Here is a 17,235-nt window from a genome sequence, read left to right on the forward strand (position 1 = left end):
CAAGATAAGAAACTAATCTGCTCAGTCTCATTTAGTCCCTCATAGTGATTAGGACAAAAACCACCACAAAATGTTGGTGCTTTAAAAAATCCACAAACCCCCCCAAATGGAAAAGGTTTTCTTTGCATGTCTGTGACTTACAGAAAAGTATACTATTTCATCTCTCCATATCCACAGAGATGTAGGGTTATTTACTTCTACATAGGTTAACTAGAAACTCAACATTACTGCATTTTGGTATTTTGCCACAAAAGTGACTATAGCTGATTTCTAAGATTAATTTAAATCCCATGAGAATGCATTTGTTTTCAATGCCCTGATAACAGATGGCTTTGACCCTTATGTCATGTACGCTGATTACTGAAAGAAGAAGGTTAGGAATTTCCTGGTAGCATCAAGTCTGTCTTTTTCCTCTACAATGGGAAACAGAAATATTGGGACTGATTTTGACAGTTTCTGAACAGCTGACCTCTAGCCTGTGGCAAAAGCTGTTTTTCTTCACATAATCAAGGGGCAAAAGGAATTACCAAAGCTCAGCCCCTCTTTGCTCACAGAGAGAACCACTTAGTAGCTGTTCAGCCCCAAGCACACAAAGCTGCAATCGCTCTTGTAAAATCAACATGGGTCTTCACAAGTTGTCATGATAAACACAATGATGTCCCTCACCCATGGCAAGAAAAAAGATACAAAAAGCCACAGCCATGACTCAGTGCTGGAACGGAGCACCCAGTGCCCCAAGTGGAGAGCAGGCATCCCGCCTGGGAACCCACAGAACCGGGGCCGCAGGCTGCAGGCTTGGCTTTGGGCCACCCACATTGGAATGTTGGCAGCCACTGGGCGTTTTGTTCTCTTTCAAGGGCTACTGACTCAGGGGGAAAAAACCAACCACAGGCACCAGAAAGAAAGCACCTCAGACACAGGCCTCTGTGTTGTTTGTTTACTCAGAAATAGAGCTGGTTCACCTGTTTTTAAAACGAGGACCAGGGGTATTTTATTTGATAGATGTGGAAAACAATGAAAACTGGAGGAAGACAGAATCAAGAGGAGAAGGGAAACGGCCTGGGAAATGACCTCTCCAAGACTTCAGAACAATCCTTTCTCTGCCGGGAAATCACTGTTCTGCCTGTACTCTCAAACTTGAAAGTTTATTTTTGAAAAAAGACTTTTACTTGTAGAATTCTAAAATTTTACACATATGTAAAGTCAGCTTTAGAAATTTAGAAATTTGTCTGCCAGATTCTGAATGTCAAATGAGCCTTTAAGACAACAGCAAATTGAAAAATTGCCTTATTTCTGTGTAACGGACAGGGAGCTGACCTCAAAGCTGGCTGTGTGACCCTGGGAAAGTTAATCAACCTCTCTATGTTCAAGTTGCCGACGAGCCAACCTGCACTGGTAAAGGGAGTCTCCTCATCTGGGAGTTCTCCAAACAACGCAGTGCTCAGGCCAGTTTCTGTCAGTCTCACTGAACATTTCATTGATCTGATTCTTCTTTTTAAAATAAATGCAAATTCTGAGTTAGCCCTGATGGGATGAGGGGAGGAGTAGCTGCTTTAAATTGGATTTCGACAGGATCTCCTGCCCCAGAGGGTCCTCAGCTCAGTTCTAGAGGTCACGTAGTCCAAGAAATTAAAAGGATTCAATAGGGATATTTGCTATTTATGGGGTAGTGAAACACTATATAATATGAATAATAATAATGGCTAACACAGACAGGGTGCTTTGAGATGTGCAAAGCTCTGCACACATCGTGTCTCACTGGGCCCTCAGAAGAACCCATTATGGGTGGGTGCTATTATCACACCCATTTTTCAGAAGAGGGAGCTGAGGCCCAGAGGTATTAAGTGACCTGCTTAGAGCCACTGAGCTGCAGGATTCGAATTCTGGTCTTCCTGACTCTGGGTCCTGCTTGGTGGTGATTTGGGATTATGGCAAAGAATAGAGATGTTAGGATGACCCTTGGGACATGGAAGGGATCAGAATGGGAAGATGATCTTTTCAAGACCCCGCCTTTGCAAATTCAGGCACAGGCAGCAACATAAGAAAAGGGCTTGGAAGGCTCCCTGGGGCCCAAGCAAACAAACACAGCTCTCAAGTGTGACAAGTAGGCCCCTCTTCAATCTCCTAGCCAGAAAGAGCTTCCCCGATGGCAGGCATGCCCAGGAGGGGGTCCTTTCCATGAGGATCTTTGAGCTTGGACCAGACTGCAGGAGGGACCCGTGGGCCAGTATCTAGAAGGGGGAAGACTATCACCTGCAGGTGGAGCCACAGGGCACAGAGGCTGGCCCTGGAGTTGGGAAGAGTTCAAATCCTACTTCAAACATTTCCTAGCTGTGTGACCCTCAGCAAGTCACTTAATCTCTGCCTGCCTCAGTTTCCTCACCTGTAAAGTAGGTATAATAACTTCCCAGGTTGCTGTGAAGGTCAGATGACATAATATTTGTAAAGCACTCTGCAAACCTTAAAGGGCTCTCTAAACAGTGGCTGTCATCCTCACTCTCCAAGTCAGAGGAGGGGGAACTGATTTGCTTTTGGAAATAGTAGGGAAACAAGGTGAAACAGAGAAAGCCTCCATGGCGCTGCTGAGATTCAAACCCAAGTCTTTTGACTCTAAATATTTCACCCAAGTAAACTCAACCCCCTAAAGGTCAAACAACAGCTGTCTGTCCAGTTCTTTAAGGCCCATTGACCTTCCCAGCACAGAGCTCCCATGTCTCACTGGGGGAGGGAAGGGAGAAAGCATTTAAGAATCACCTACTGTGAGCTGGGCACTGCGCTAATAGGCCCCCTGTTGGAGAGGCCTTCAAGCTGTCCGTGGACCTGGGGCCCAGTGGGGGAAAGCCCAGGAGGCTCATAAGAACCTCCAGCAAAACTGCCTGGAGGAGCTACATACATCCTGGTGTGATTTAACAGCACCCACCCTCATCCAAATGACTGGACCCTTGCCAATCATTGCCTGACTGGGATACACTCCCTTCTCATCTCATGGTCTGAGTTCTCTTTCTTCAAGGCTGAGGCAGGCTGGGCCCCACCACTGCATTCAAGAAATCTGCCCTGCCCCTGCCCTGCCTTTCCCTGCCAGACTCCCTTCACTAATTACCTCGTACTCACTTCTATGTGGATGTACTGCACACCCCCTCACACACGTACCCCCACCCTGCATATACATGGGCTGCCCCCACAGTCACTCGCACCCATTCCCCCACCCAACACTCTACCCCCCATACATACACACCCCCACCCCTACACATACACACACCCATTCCCCCACTCAACACACACACATCCCTACCCCCCACCCCTACACATACCCACACTCACTCATACCCATTACCCCACCCAACATCCCTACACACTCCCACCCCCCATACATACATGCTCCACCCCTACACATACCTATACTCACTCACATTCATTCCCCCACCCAACACCCACACATACCCCTAATCCCCACCCCCATAGACACATGCCCCACCCCTACACATACCCACACTCACACTCATTCCCCCACCCAACACCCATACAAACCTCCTACCCACTCCCCTAAGTAAACCCCAAACCCCTACCCCCCAACATACCCACATTCATTCACCCCCCCCTACACACACACTTATACACTCCCTTTCCCCCCAACAGAAGCTCCCAGATGGCCAGGACTGGTTATTTTTTTCTTTCACCTTTCTGGTCTCCCACCATTAAAAGGTACTTTGCACACAGTAAATAATGAATATTTGTTGAAATGAATGTAGAGGAGCCATGGCACACTTGAGCCTGTCCTCAAAAATTACTTAGAAAAAGAGGAAGGAATCCCAGCTAATCACACAGGAAGCAGCACGCAGCAGGATCACAGAATTCGGATCAAAAGAGAGCTTAGGGGTCATGGAAGCCTAGACCCTCCATTCAATGCAGGAGGTGAGGGAAGCCCAGAGAGGGGGAGTTAATGACCAAGTGAGACCAGGGGGAGCCGGGAGTCACCTACCCTGGCCAGGGGAAAGGAAGGAAGGAAGAGGCATTCGATAGGCACCTGCTGCATGCCAAACACTGCCTGAGCACGGGTGGGGGAGGGTAGTGGTAAATACACAGAAGTGACCCGAGCCCCTGCCCTCCACAAGCTTCTACCGGAAGCAGGGAGACAACTTTCTGGGCCACAGCAGCAGCCCGGGCACTGCTGAGGTGGGCCGGGAAGGCTGGGCCTGGTGCTGCAGGGACTCTCAGTCTTGGGGCAGTGTTGCTCACTTCCCATCCTGGCTAAAAGCCCAGCTTCGGCAGGAAGCCTTTCCCAGGCCTCGTGCATCTGAGTGGACCCCGAGTTATCCTGCCTCTAGCTCATCTGCCCATAGGTGTCTGCATGGTGTTCCCCATTAGACTGGGGGCTCCTCGAGGGCAGGGACTCTCTGACCTGTCTTAGCACAGCGCCTGTCACACAGTAGGTGCTTACTCAATACTGCCTGACTGGACTTCACCATCACTGGCCCTCCTCTACAGGCAGGATTTACTAAGCATAGCACAAGGTCCCACTAGGAGGCCTCCCCGATGTAGAGGTGACCCTGAGTTTTCAAAGGCAATGCCAGAGGTGTGCAGGCTCTCAGAGGTCCTACCAGGCTAGCCAGGGTGGCCCCAGGAGCCGAGGGCTGCTGAACCTGGCTGGCTGGGGACCAAGGGGTGGAGACCGTCCCTATCCACTCACCAGACCCCTTACACTGGGGGACTTTAGTGCCAATGTGGGAAAAGGTGGAGATGGGGAGAGAGCTATGAGGACGTAGGGTTCAGGAGGAAGGAATCAGGGCGGCCAAAGACATGTGGATGGTGCAGAAGCGGTCACTTCCTTTAGAAAACAAATTGGCTGGCACTGGCCACTGAAAATAGCAAGTAACAACCCAACAGTGATATTTTTAACAGAGGAAAATACTCATCCTGGACGTGGGAGGATCTTGAACCGGCTGTTTGGTTTATTGTCAAACCATTGACTCATCAGAGCTAAGAATGAAATTTTTAATAACCCAGAAGAACAGTAATGACAAAACTATATGCCACACAATTAAAAATACAACTCTAAATGAGTTAAACAAGTTATAGGAAATTTAAAACTGCGAAATGGACACCAGAAATGATATTGACACCGATCACAACCACTTCATCCCGAAGCTGAACCCACGTAAATCAGTGGCTCTAACATGGTGACCACAAGAGCCCAGACAGCATCTCACCCATCAAACATCTGGATGACTTGCCAGGTGGAGAGAGATAATGGCCAAAGCTGCATGGTGCTGGGCTTCTCTGGAAAGTCCTACAGAGAAGGAAGATGGGAGACCATGAGCAGGACAGTCTCACATGAAGTGAGGAAGGGCAAAGCCGTCAAAAGGAAGGCCCTCTACCCAAGCAAAGTCATCCCCCGGTCACTCTGGGGAGAAGACGGAGAAGACTGGCAAACACCATTGCAAGAAGCTGTTTTCTCCATCCAGGATTTGGACTCTGATCTCCCAGGCCCTGAGACGCTCAGGAAGGAAGCAGAAATGGTACCAAGGAGGACAAAAATGGGAAAAAGCAGAGAGACTGGGTGCAGGCTGGGCAGAGGAGATCCAGGCTGCAGGTGAGCCAACCATGAAGCTACCAAGGGACCCACATGTGAGGGACCTGCAGGAAAGAAGGACACCAAAGACTTAGGAATGATCAAAAGATCAGCACCTACTTACTGAAATATCTCCTCTCCCATCAACACAAACTCCTACCCAGAGTCCCTGATGAGAAAAGTATGAGGGAAGAGGCAGGCAGGACCACTGAAAGATGTAGAAAACACAAGATCCCACCGGGGGAAGGGAACAAGCATTTATTTTATTTTATTTTATTTTAATTTCATTTTATTTTTCTTCCATATGCTTTTGAGTTGAAAATTTTTCTCCCTTTTCCTCCCTTCCACCCTCCCCAAGACAGCGCACAATCTGACATAGGCTTTACATTTACATACCCATTAAACATATTTTCACATTAGTGAAGTTGTAAGTAAAAATTAAAACCAGTAGGAGGAACCATCAGAAAGATGAAACAAAACTCAACAGAGGGTAAAAATAAGTGATAGTGATTCGACTTCCATAGTTCTTTCTTTGGATGTGGACAGCATTTTCCATCCCGAGGCCTCTGGAGATGTCTTAGATCCTCGTAATGCTGAGAAGGCTTCAGTTTAACATTCTTAGTCATCGCATAACGTGGCTGTTATTGTGTACAAAGTCCTCTTGGTTCTGCTCACTTCACTCAGTATCAGACCATACAAGTCTTTCCATGTTTTTCTGAAGTCAGCCTGTTCATCATTTCCTATAGCACAATAGTATCCCATTACATTCATATACCACAACTTGCTCAGCCATTCCCCAATTGATGGCCATCCTCTCAATGGGAACAAGCATTTATTAAACACCTACTATATGCCAGGCACTTTGCTAAGTGCTCACTGTGGCTACTGTTTGTTGATGATGTTTGGTTTTGGTTTTTGTTAGGCAATGGGGTTAAATGACTTGCCCAGGGTCACATAGCTAGTAAGCGTTATGTGTCTGAGGCCGGATTTGAACTCAGATCCTCCTGACTCCAAGGACAGAGCCCTATCCACTGCACTACTTAGCTGCCCCTTGTTTGTTGATGATGAAAACAGCATTTGATTGGGTAGAACAGAGTGCCACCTTATTGGCTCTTTTCAGCAAGCAAGGAGGCTCTGATCCAAGGTCACCTGGGCTTCCTCAAAGGATGTGACAGTAGTCATTCAATGCTCTACTTGGGGACACTCACGAGCATTAGGGGAGGCAGAACACAGGATGACGTATGCTCACCAAAAGCTTTCCCCACCGTGATGGGGGAAACGAGGGGCAACATCCTCCAGGGCTCCGGTCTGTCGACTGCTGAGTGTGCTGATTACCTCTCAGAGCACTGCTGAGCCTCCTGGAAGGGATCTGTCATCACTCTGACTGAGGAGGGTGGCGTGACCATCCACACACAAATGACCAAGTGGATGAACAGTGTTCATTGACCAGATGTCAACATGCAACAGAGCTCATAGAGCAATGAGTATATCAGGGAGAGACAGGGCAGATGCACAGTGAGCTGGGCCCAGAGAAGAAAGGGAGGAGGACAGGGGGCTGGGTCGTGTTAAAGGAAGTGCAAGGCGCTTTGACTGACCCCAAGCTTCCATCCACCTTTACCACTGCTGCAATACCATGCCCCAAAGAACTGAAGATGAACATAATGTCTGGCAGATGCAGGCTTCTGACCCCTTTAGGGACCTAGTCAGCATGGAAGATGATCTGCTCTGGCAGAGAAAGTGTCCTCACCCGGGAGTTCCCGATACCAATGAAATCACAGGTCCGGTTCCTATCCCTATCCTCTATTACATATAAAACTTGCTCTGACCCTCCCCTCCCCTCCCCTCCCCTGGTTCTAGAGCCTCCCCTTCCCTCTGCTGATTGCCTCTCCCTTATCCCACTTACATTTTGGTTACAGTTGCTTGCACCCTTCTTCTCTACCCTCTGAAGCCACCACTTTAGCTTCTTGTACGCAACTCTCCAAGTCATCATTCACTTTCTTTGCTGTTCCAGTTCCTGCCTCAGGCCGCCTCCCCAGGCCTAGCAAGGGGCCCATCCTCCTGGGGAAGGGATGCTAGGAGCAGGGGGATGTGTCTGGGGCTTCCTGGGCTATCACACATTGGGCTCTGTAGGGCTTTTGGTACTCTGCTGGGGGGAAGTGATGCAGTCAGTGAAGATCTGGGGGCTGTCAAGGAGTAGAACCGCGATTCATAACACTGCTAGATTAGAATGAGAGTGCCACGATTCAGACAAATGACTGACACAGGAACTCCAACAACCTTCTGGTGCTGAGGGGCAGCCGGCCAGAAGCCGAGCCACAAATGAGCCAGTCGGCAGCTTCTCCATCTTCCACACTGGTCTGCCGCTCCAGTGAGGGGCTTGGGAGCCCCCTGGTAGGTGACGGGGGACCATCTCTCCCTCCACAAGTACACCAGAGAACTTAACCACCATGGATACTTCCGATGGGTTAAAATTTAATTTGACAATACTATTTGTGCAAAGCAACCTCCTTGCACATAGACACCAATAACACAATATGTAAGTTAGAAAGAGCCTACTCTGCGCAAGGCATGGCCTAACCTGTCTTATTTATTGCTGTGGGGAGAGACAAAGAAAGCTCTCTGTTTGTGGGAGGAACTCTGGCCGTACTCACTCCCCATGGATGGCCAGAGGGAGAAGTCAGAATCGGGGCGCCAGGAGTGGGGAAAGGTGGTGCCGCAGGATGGGTGGGATGACTCAAGCATTTTGTAAGCCGGGGGGTTTCGAGGTGAGCCAGACCGAGAACCACATAAGGAAGGAGGGAAGGGAGCCGGGGCGGCAGCCAGGGGTCCAGGCGGAGGCGAGGATAAAGGCCGGGCACGCAGCACAGTAACGCTCCGCTGCCCCTTTCCGTATCGTTCCAGGTCGGGCGCCTTCTCCGAGAAGACATGAAGGAATACGTGCTTCTCCTGCTGCTGGCCTTGGGCTCCGCCAAGCCCCTCTCCAGCCCCTCTTATCTGACCCTAAAGAATATGATGCTCAAAGACATGGCGGATGCGGAGGATGAGGACGACGATGATGACGAGGAGAATTCTCTCTTTCCAACGCGGCAGCCCCTGATGCCCTTCTTTCCTTTTGACCTGTTTCCATCATGCCCCTTTGGATGCCAGTGCTACTCGAGGGTGGTCCACTGCTCTGACCTAGGTAAGATCTCCGCCTGGCACGCCTTCCACCCCCCGCGAGGAGGCCGCACCTGAACGTCCCGCGAAATGCTCCTCCCCTCCTCAGGTGGCCGTCTCTACCTTGGCGTTTACGTGGCTGGGCACGTATGCCGTGGAACGTAAGCGGGGAGGGCGAAGTCTGGCCGGCTTTATACACCTGGTGCCCCACAGACAGTGGAAACTGAATGGACGTTTGTGGCATTGAGAAACATTCTAAAGTTTAAATGTTCAATCGGTAGCAAAGGCACATGGATGTTGGGACCCTCCAAAGAATATCCCAATTGTTTTGCTGTGGTTGAATTTCTCTTAAGAAACCTACTATGTGCTAGCAGTATGCTATGGGTGGGGACAGGAAAATGAGCTGAGGCCTTTGAGGCCACCCTAAAAAAGGCTTCCAAGGCTAAAAAGGAGGGGAGACCGTGTACATTACCAGTCAGTCCATCAGCAGCGTCTGGAGACTTTGGAAGGAGATACTTCAGGAAACTGGTGGGGCCTCATCTAAGATTTCAGTGGTTTTAGGATGGAGTAGGGGAGCAGGAGCAGGAGGCCATGGCCGTGAGTTACCTTTTCCAGAGGTTTTGCTGTGAAGGGGAAGCATGAGATAGGAACAGTAGCTCGAATATGGATGTTTGTAGGAGGAGGGAGGCCGCACTAGAAGGGTGAGGTCCCACAGCAGCTTGGGAGTGCTGCGGGGAGGGTCCAGAGATCCAGGCACCTCTGGCCCCACTGGATACTGGGCAGCAGGAGAGGCAGCCACCACATGCACTGTGACGGGGTAAGCCCAGTTATCAACAGGTGTCATTTGAGGCCCAGAAGGCCTTCCCCCTTCATTCCCCAATCCCCCACCCCCAAGTCCTTCAGTACCAAGTTCAAATCTCACTTCTTCCACAAGCTTTCCTGGGTCTCAGCCTCCCTCTCACATGGCCCCTTCCTAGTCCGTGCCTACCCAGGGCAGTTTTATGACTTTTTAGGTATTTCTCTCAGCCTGATCCCGCAGCCTGGGGAAGCCTTCCTCTCTCCATTCCTGGCTTGCTTCACCATAGACTGTCAAGGAAAGGGTGTCTTTGGGTTTTCCAATGAGCTTGGGATGAAGGAGGGCTGCTGATGGTGAGAAGGGTATTTCTCTGCCCATGCCCCTAGAGGCTGCCCTTCCTGTCTGCCCAGCTCCATCCTCTCCACCAGATTCTCTGTGGCCTGAAAAGCCTCCCCTGCTCCAGATGGTCACACTGTCCTTCGCATCCTCTCTGATTGTGAAGCTGGGGATTGCTGGCTTAGCTTCTGTGGTCCTCACTTCTGGAAGCCCACAAACGCCCAGCTTGGTTTCCCTCCTCCCACCATCTCAGGTCCCTTGCTTTAGCTCTCTACCAGACCAGGACATCTATCATGAGATGTGCGATTTATTTTGCAAATAAGGGCTCTGGCTTCCTGATGCCTTTTAAAAAGACACTGGATACCTGAGGGCTTAAGGAGCACACTGACGGCCTTTCCCTTGCTCCCTCAGGGCCGTCCTTTCACAGCTGCTCCTTGCAGTGTACGAAGTCTGTCCAGCTGGCAGGGTCTGGGCGTCTTCATGGCGCGGCCGGACAAGGCGGAACAATGTCGAGTGTTCGCCTCCACAGGGTCCAGTCTAGAAAGCCAAAGAGGGACTGAGCCCTCCATCGGCTGTCAGTATGAGTGGAATTTTTCTAGGTATAAACTGCTATCAGAGGCTCATGGACGTTAGTGTCAAAATAGAGCCCAAAGCCTGCGGTGAGTCCTGGCCCCGTTAGAAGCCGCTAAGCAGCTGTGTCCCACGAAGCCAGATGTTTCAAGGCTCACCAGGACCTCCAAGATAATGGTGTTGAAAGCCCTCATTTTCCAGAGGAGGGCCCTGAGACCAGACAGAGGAAAGGCCGGGCTGAAGATGAAGTGACCAGGGAGAACTGCTGTTCCCTCCAGAGTAGGGGGCTGGACTAGGTGACCACTACTGTCCCTTCCAAGTCCTGCGGTTCTGGGGTTTCTGAGCAGGGCACAGCCAGGGTCAGGCCTGTACTCGCCAAAGATGCCACCAGCAGATTGGGAAGGATGGATGGAAGAGGAGAGGGAGAGACGAGGCTGACAGACCAGGCAGAAGGTGATTAGAGTAGGGATGTCTAGGCACAAAGGGCCTGACGAGGGGAGCAGCCCGGCACGAGAGAAAGGGGGTGGATTCAAGGGACGTGGCAGAAGAGAGCCTGGAGAAGGCAGGCCAGTGACGGCACCCACTGCTCAGATAACAGCACAAAGAGCTAAGCTTTCGCTGTCAGGTTGGCAGGGCACCTCACAAATACTATCTCACTGGATCCTCGCAACAACCTAATGACCCGTCCAAGGGCACACAACTGGTGACTGCTTGAGGCAGAATTGGAACTCAGGTCTCTGTGGTGCCAAGTCTAGCGCTCTATACACTATGCCAGGAATCCTCCCACTTGCTTTCTTCACCACAGTCCTATGAAGTAGGTGGTAATAGCACTGTTGTGCCTGTCTTGCAGATGAGAAGCTCACACGGCTTATACGTGTCAGAGAAGGGATGTAAACAAGCTCTACCTGACTCTGTCCACCCCAGCATTCTCCTCTCTAGGATGACCCCAAGGTTCTGAGCCTGGGTGACCAGAAGGATGCTGGTACTTCTGACAGAAATAGGGATGTCTGGAAGAGTAGAGGATTCAGCAGGGAGGTAGGCAGCTAAGGGGCTGGGGTACAGGAGAGAGGTCAGGTCAGAATCAACAGATCTGGGCATCATCTGCCTCGAGATGGTGGCTGAGGCCGAGATAATGGAGTGGAGAGCCACTTCCTAGGGCTTGACCTGCCCAGCCTCAACTCTTCTCCTTCCGGCTCAGCACCGTGCCTGGCACATGCTAGGGCCCCACCCCACTGATCCCACCAGGCTCATCCCTCCTTTTGGTCCCCGAAACGTGCTGCGGCCACGGGTCCCCCTCCTGAGTTCCTTCTACCTCCTCCTGCCCAGGTTGAGCTCCTGGGCCACCTCCATCCCGGGTCCTTCCCTTCACTCCGACCCACACTAACCTTTCCTTTCTCTGTACTTGCCCTGGCCCAGATACCAGGGATAAGCAGACAAGCTCCTGGCCCAGCCAAGGAGCAGTTAATGTTATCAAATAGTTATTAAGCAGCTGCTAAGGGCAACGTTCTGGGCTAGGTGTGGGGAGCACCGACACCAAGGAAAAGAAGCCTGCCCCCCTGAGTAGCCACAAGCTCTGCAGCCTCCCTAACATCCTCCTAGTCGTTATGTGAAAGGAGGCTGGTCTGCCCGGCCCCTCCCTGTGGCAATCCCATGTGCGGGTCCTCCCCGCTGAAGCAGGAGGGGTGGGCTGGCACGAAACACAGCAGGGGGGCAGCGAAGGCTGGAAAGGAGGGGGCAAAGGCCATGCCTGCCAGCAAGGGAGGTAACAAGAATAAGGCCTGGGTCCCACCTTAGGAGGGCTGGAAGATGTTTCATTAGGACGTGGAGGTTTCATATTTTCTTTTTAAAAAAGTGACTCCCTAGGGAAGCTACTAACAATTTGTCTTTTCTAATTAATGTACAAATGCTAAGTATGGGCTGGCTTTGTTTTGAAATGTATAGATGTATTTAGAGAAAAGTACCTCATTTTTACAGAAGTTATGGGAATCCCAAGTGGGTAGAAGGAGAAAGAATGAAATGGAGCCATACAGAAGTGTGTGAGTGTGTGTGTGTGTGTGTGTATGAATGTGACAGTGTGAGCGTGTGTATATAAGCATGTGACAGTGTGCATGTCAGCATAAATATGACAGTGTGTGAGCGAGCGTATATGTGTGACAGTGTGCATGTGACTGTGTGTGAGCATGTGTATATGAGGGTGTGACAGTGTGTACGAGTGTATTATATAAGCATGTGACACTGAGTGTGAGCATGTGTATGGGAGCATAAGTGTGACAGTGTATGCATCAATGTGTGTCTATGACTGTGTGACAGTGAGTGTGAGCGTGTGAGAGTGTAAGCATGTGTGTGACCATGTGACAGTGAGTGTGTGAGCATGTAAGTGTGTGACAGTGTGTGTGCATATGTGTGTGTGTGTGCATGCGTGTGTGTGTGTGTGTGTCTATTAAGATAATGTACTGCTTCTGCTTCCCCAGTGGACTGTGACAGACAAGAAGCCTCAGTCCCCCCACATTCGCAGCCAGGATCCCCGACAACCTCGAGGGGTGACCTGGCTTGGTTTACACAGAGGCAGACTGGGCAGGAGTGGGTCTCTGTGGGTCCCCACCCAGCTGTAGCTTGGCCCCAGCGACTGCACTGACTCTACCTGCTAAGACAGGCCCACAAAGCACCAGCAGCAGAGCCCTAGCTAGCAAGGAGCTCATCAGAACCCCAACACACCCATGGTTGTGATTGCAGGCACATCTGTGGATCTGTGGATCTGTGGCCAATGGTGATGCCTATTGAAGACCTGGGATTTAATCCCTGCAAGGGCTCCTCCCAGCTCCAGCAAATTCCAGTCCAGCTTTGGGGAGCATGGCTGGTCCTTGGACCCGGGCACAGCGGGCTCTGGGCACACAAGCTCAGGCTCCTGTGGGGCCTTCGAGGCTCCCTCTGTGCTGGGAAGAGGAACAAGGATGGAACGTTGGGGACTGAGAACCATGACACTGCCTGGGGCTGGGGGGCCTTCTTTCTCTCTGGGTGGTTTTCTACCATGTGATTCGTCTGTCTGTCTGTCTTTTGCTCAGGTTTGACATCGATCCCAAACAACATCCCGTTCGATACGAGACTGATAGACCTTCAAAACAATAAAATCAAGGAGATCAAAGAGAATGACTTTAAAGGACTCACTTCCCTTTATGTAAGACTTTCCCTCCATATTTCTAAGATGTTTAATTGAATATGCGCATGTGTATAATGGGATGTTTGATTTCAGCCATCTACTCACCCATCCATCCATCCATCCATCCATCCACCCACCAATCCACCCACCCATCCATCCATCCATCCACTCATCCATCCACCCAGCCACCTACATATATACATATCTGTGCTGGACTCTCTCCTTCTTAGAGTTTTAAGTAAAGCACTCTTCATCAGAGGTTCCTTTAGGTGACTGATATCCATGAATAACACAGTGACTTCACATCAGAGGAGGGCAGCTGAGAGCCCTAATCCAGTCTAAACTAGACCAAAAAGGAATGCCCCTCCCCCCATAATAACCCAGACAAATGGCCACAGGGAGTATTCAGAGAAGAGAGACCCCCTCCCCGCCCCCTCCAGGAAGCTCAGGCCACATCTGGAAAGCTCTCACAGTCAAGCAGTGTTTCCTAATTTGCATATTTGTATCCCCCCCCCCAATTCTGCTGTCTGGGGCCAGATAGAACCCTTAGATCCCTGTTCCCCTGGGCCGCCCTTCCAGTCCAGCCACTCAGTAGCTCCAAATCTACCTAACCGCATTAACATCTAATTTGCACCATTTCATCTTTTCCACAACAAGGCCTGAGATCCTTCTTGAAATGAAGGGCACATAAAGGAGCACGCTCAGTGTACAGCTCACAGCTGTCTGGGACTCGGTAGTTCTTTGGGTCTCACTGGGCCTACTGAGGCCTTCTCTGTAAAGGAAGGGGCTTGTGTCATGGACCCCCTTGGTTGCTGGGTGAAGCCTACAGCCCCCAGCTCAGAATAATTTTTGTTGCCTGCATTCAGAAGGGTACCCAGGAGGCACAGTGGAGACAGTGCTAGGCCTGGAGCTAGGAAGACCTGAGTTCAAATCTGCTCTCAGATACTTACTAGCTGTGTGACCCTGGGCAAGTCACTTCACCCTGTTTGCTTCAGTCTCTTCAACTATAAAATGGGGATAGTAATAGCACCTACCTCCCAGGGTTGTTGTGAGGATCCAATGAGCTCATTTTTGTACAGTAATTAGCACAGGGCTTGGCACAGAATAAGTACTGTAAAAATGTTAGCTGTTATTATTATAGGAAATGCTGAATTCCAGTTAGAGCTGAATGAAAACAGAGGCCTTTTTTTTTTTCCACGCCCAAGTTCACAGATCCCTAGAACTAGATCTGTGGACCAGAGCTCAGGCTAATTAAGAGCTCAGTTTCTAATGGGGAAAACAACAGGCGAAATGCCTCTGCACAAACAGGACAGAGTTATCAGGGTGATCCATGGCGGGGAAGGCACTAGAATGAAGGGGCATCAGGAAAGGCTTCCTGGAGGAGGTGGGACGCCTGGATGTGGCCAGGTACAAGTCCCTGAACCTCCTTTTGGGTCTCAGCGGAGAGAGCGCCGGGCCCTGGAGTCAGGCAAACCTGAGTTCAAATCCAGCCTCAAACACGTTCTAGCTGTATGACCCAGGCAAGTCACTCGACCAGTCTGCCTCAGTTTCCCTCTCAGGGTTGTTGTGAGGATCAAATGAGCTAATCATTATAAAATGCTTAGCACAGTGCCTGGCACGTGGTAGGTGCCATATAAGTTATTAAGTATTCTTATTATTCCAGCTGTGAGTCTCCAAAGACCCCCAAGGACCCGAAGGCATGACAAATCTGAAAGCCTTCTATCCGAGTTACAAAAGAATATGATGTGGCCAGGAGCTTCATGCTTGGGTTGCTTATAAGGACGTTCTGGGTGGGTTCCATGGGATCAGAGAACCACTGCAGTCCTGTGGTTGGGAGCGAGCCTGTTTTCCAGCCACTTTCACGATAAATTATCATCCCCCTTGTAGAGGCCGGCCGCGTTTTCCTGTGGCTGGTCTTCCTATCCGCCCACATTATTTGCTAATGATGAAATCTGGGACTCCGATCTGGCTTCCATTTTTGGCATTTCTCTGTTCGATGAAAACACTGACGGTCCAGTGTAGCCAGAGACAGCGTGCCAGGCCAACGTGCTTAGGCAGCACTGTGGCTGCCAGGCCAAGCACTTTCTTCAGATGACATTCTCCGGCCTCCCTTCTATGCCCCTCCAGCCAGGCTGAAAACAGACCCAAGCAGGCACAGGCCCCCGTGGGCACACTGGCACGACCACTGATTTATCTGGGGCCTAGAGTCACTCTCTTGTTCTACGGTCAGTAAACTCAGAGAACTAGAATAAACATTCCATCACCATCCGGGAAAGTATGCTTGAAAACCGTGAGCTAAGCCCTCCTTGGAGGTGATGCCTCAACACCTTCCCAGAAGCACGTTTTAGCCTTAGATAACTATTAACAAAATACACAGATCTGTGGCTTCTACGTTGGCCAAGAGACTAAAGGGGGAGATAGATATAAGGGCATGGACAATGCTATCGCTACAGGGTTAACTTCTGAATAATTCCACATTTGCTGATCTCATTAGTGGTAACTCAAGACCCACTGAGGACAGCCAAAGAACGCAGCTTTCTGAGTGAGCAGAGACTGTGCTGCCTTGGGAGAGTCCCCAGCAGAGCGTGGGGAGGCCTGGGGGGTTAACTCGCTTCTAGACTAGGAGAGTTAAGGTGCAGCAAGAAGGAGAACCCAATGACCCACTGGGCTCCACAACAGCTTTCTGCCTTCTGCTGGTCCTCGGGGCTGCCTGAGATTCCAGGGAATTTCACTGTTTGGGGTCCTCATGCTAACTCTTACTGTTTCTGGATGACAGATTACAGAGAGACTCCTAATGTAAAGAAAAACATGGACCTGAGGAATCCAACCAAGTCTTTCCCAATCCTGTGGCTTTCATTCAAGGCTTCTGGAAGAGCTGGATAACTGAGCTCTAAGCCATGTCAGTAATTATCTAAGAATGCAAAGGTCCACAGTCAATCAGTTGGTGCTCACCAAGTGTAGATCCCCCCACATGCCTCCCCTACTCAACTAATCCCAGGGGCTCCTTATCCTACACGATGCCGCCCCACCTTGTCTCTGAGGCTATGCTGGGCACCGTTCCTTTCTGGGCAGCCAGGCGAGTCTCAGTCTCTGTCTCTGTTTCTCTTTCTCTCTCTCTCTCTCTCTCTCTCTCTCTCTCTCTCTCCTCTCTCTCTCTCTCTCTCTCTCTCTCTCTCTCCCCCCACACACACACACACACACACACACACACACACTCCACCTCCCAGCTCTGGGCCAGGCCTGGAGCACACTCTCTCCTCAGCCCACCTGGAGAATCCATCCCTGTTAAGAATAGGGTGCCTCCCTCCCCAGCCACCTAGAAGTTATCTATTTGTATTACTTAATACTTCTAGAGGCCTTTATCTTCCCCCAAAGACCGTCAGCTCCTTGACAGTGGGAGCTACTTCATTTGTTATCCTTGTAACCCCAGGGACCAGCATTGAGCTTCCTGAACAGTGGGAGATTAATAAATACTTGTGGACTGAATAATCAACATTTACTAAGCACCTACTGTGTGCCCAGCACTGGGGATCCAAGCCCAAAGAAGGAATCAGTCTTTACTCACAAGGAATTTACTCACAAGGAATTCACACTCCCTAGGAGAAGACAAGTAAATTAAAACACACATAATAGTGAGAGGGGGAGCCAGCC

At 50.4% G+C, this 17,235-nt stretch overlaps 2 protein-coding genes across 2 annotated transcripts in view; one reads left to right on the forward strand and one right to left on the reverse strand.

Moving 5' to 3' along the window:
• CENPP (centromere protein P) overlaps positions 1-17,235 on the reverse strand; it is a 191,630-nt gene that overhangs the window by 85,838 nt on the left and 88,557 nt on the right. The gene's annotated exons all lie outside the window — the stretch shown is intronic.
• The window catches only part of ASPN (asporin), a 33,063-nt gene that overhangs the window by 526 nt on the left and 15,302 nt on the right, over positions 1-17,235 (forward strand). The window contains exons 2-3 of the mRNA XM_020964370.2: positions 8,471-8,750; positions 13,490-13,602. Coding sequence (XP_020820029.1) covers positions 8,495-8,750; positions 13,490-13,602 — 369 coding nt within the window. The 5' untranslated portion in view covers positions 8,471-8,494. The remainder of the gene's footprint in view (positions 1-8,470; positions 8,751-13,489; positions 13,603-17,235) is intronic.

This window comes from Phascolarctos cinereus, unplaced genomic scaffold, assembly GCF_003287225.1.
Source record: "Phascolarctos cinereus isolate Bilbo 61053 unplaced genomic scaffold, phaCin_HiC Scaffold_4;HRSCAF=312, whole genome shotgun sequence".
Lineage (NCBI taxonomy): Eukaryota > Metazoa > Chordata > Mammalia > Diprotodontia > Phascolarctidae > Phascolarctos > Phascolarctos cinereus.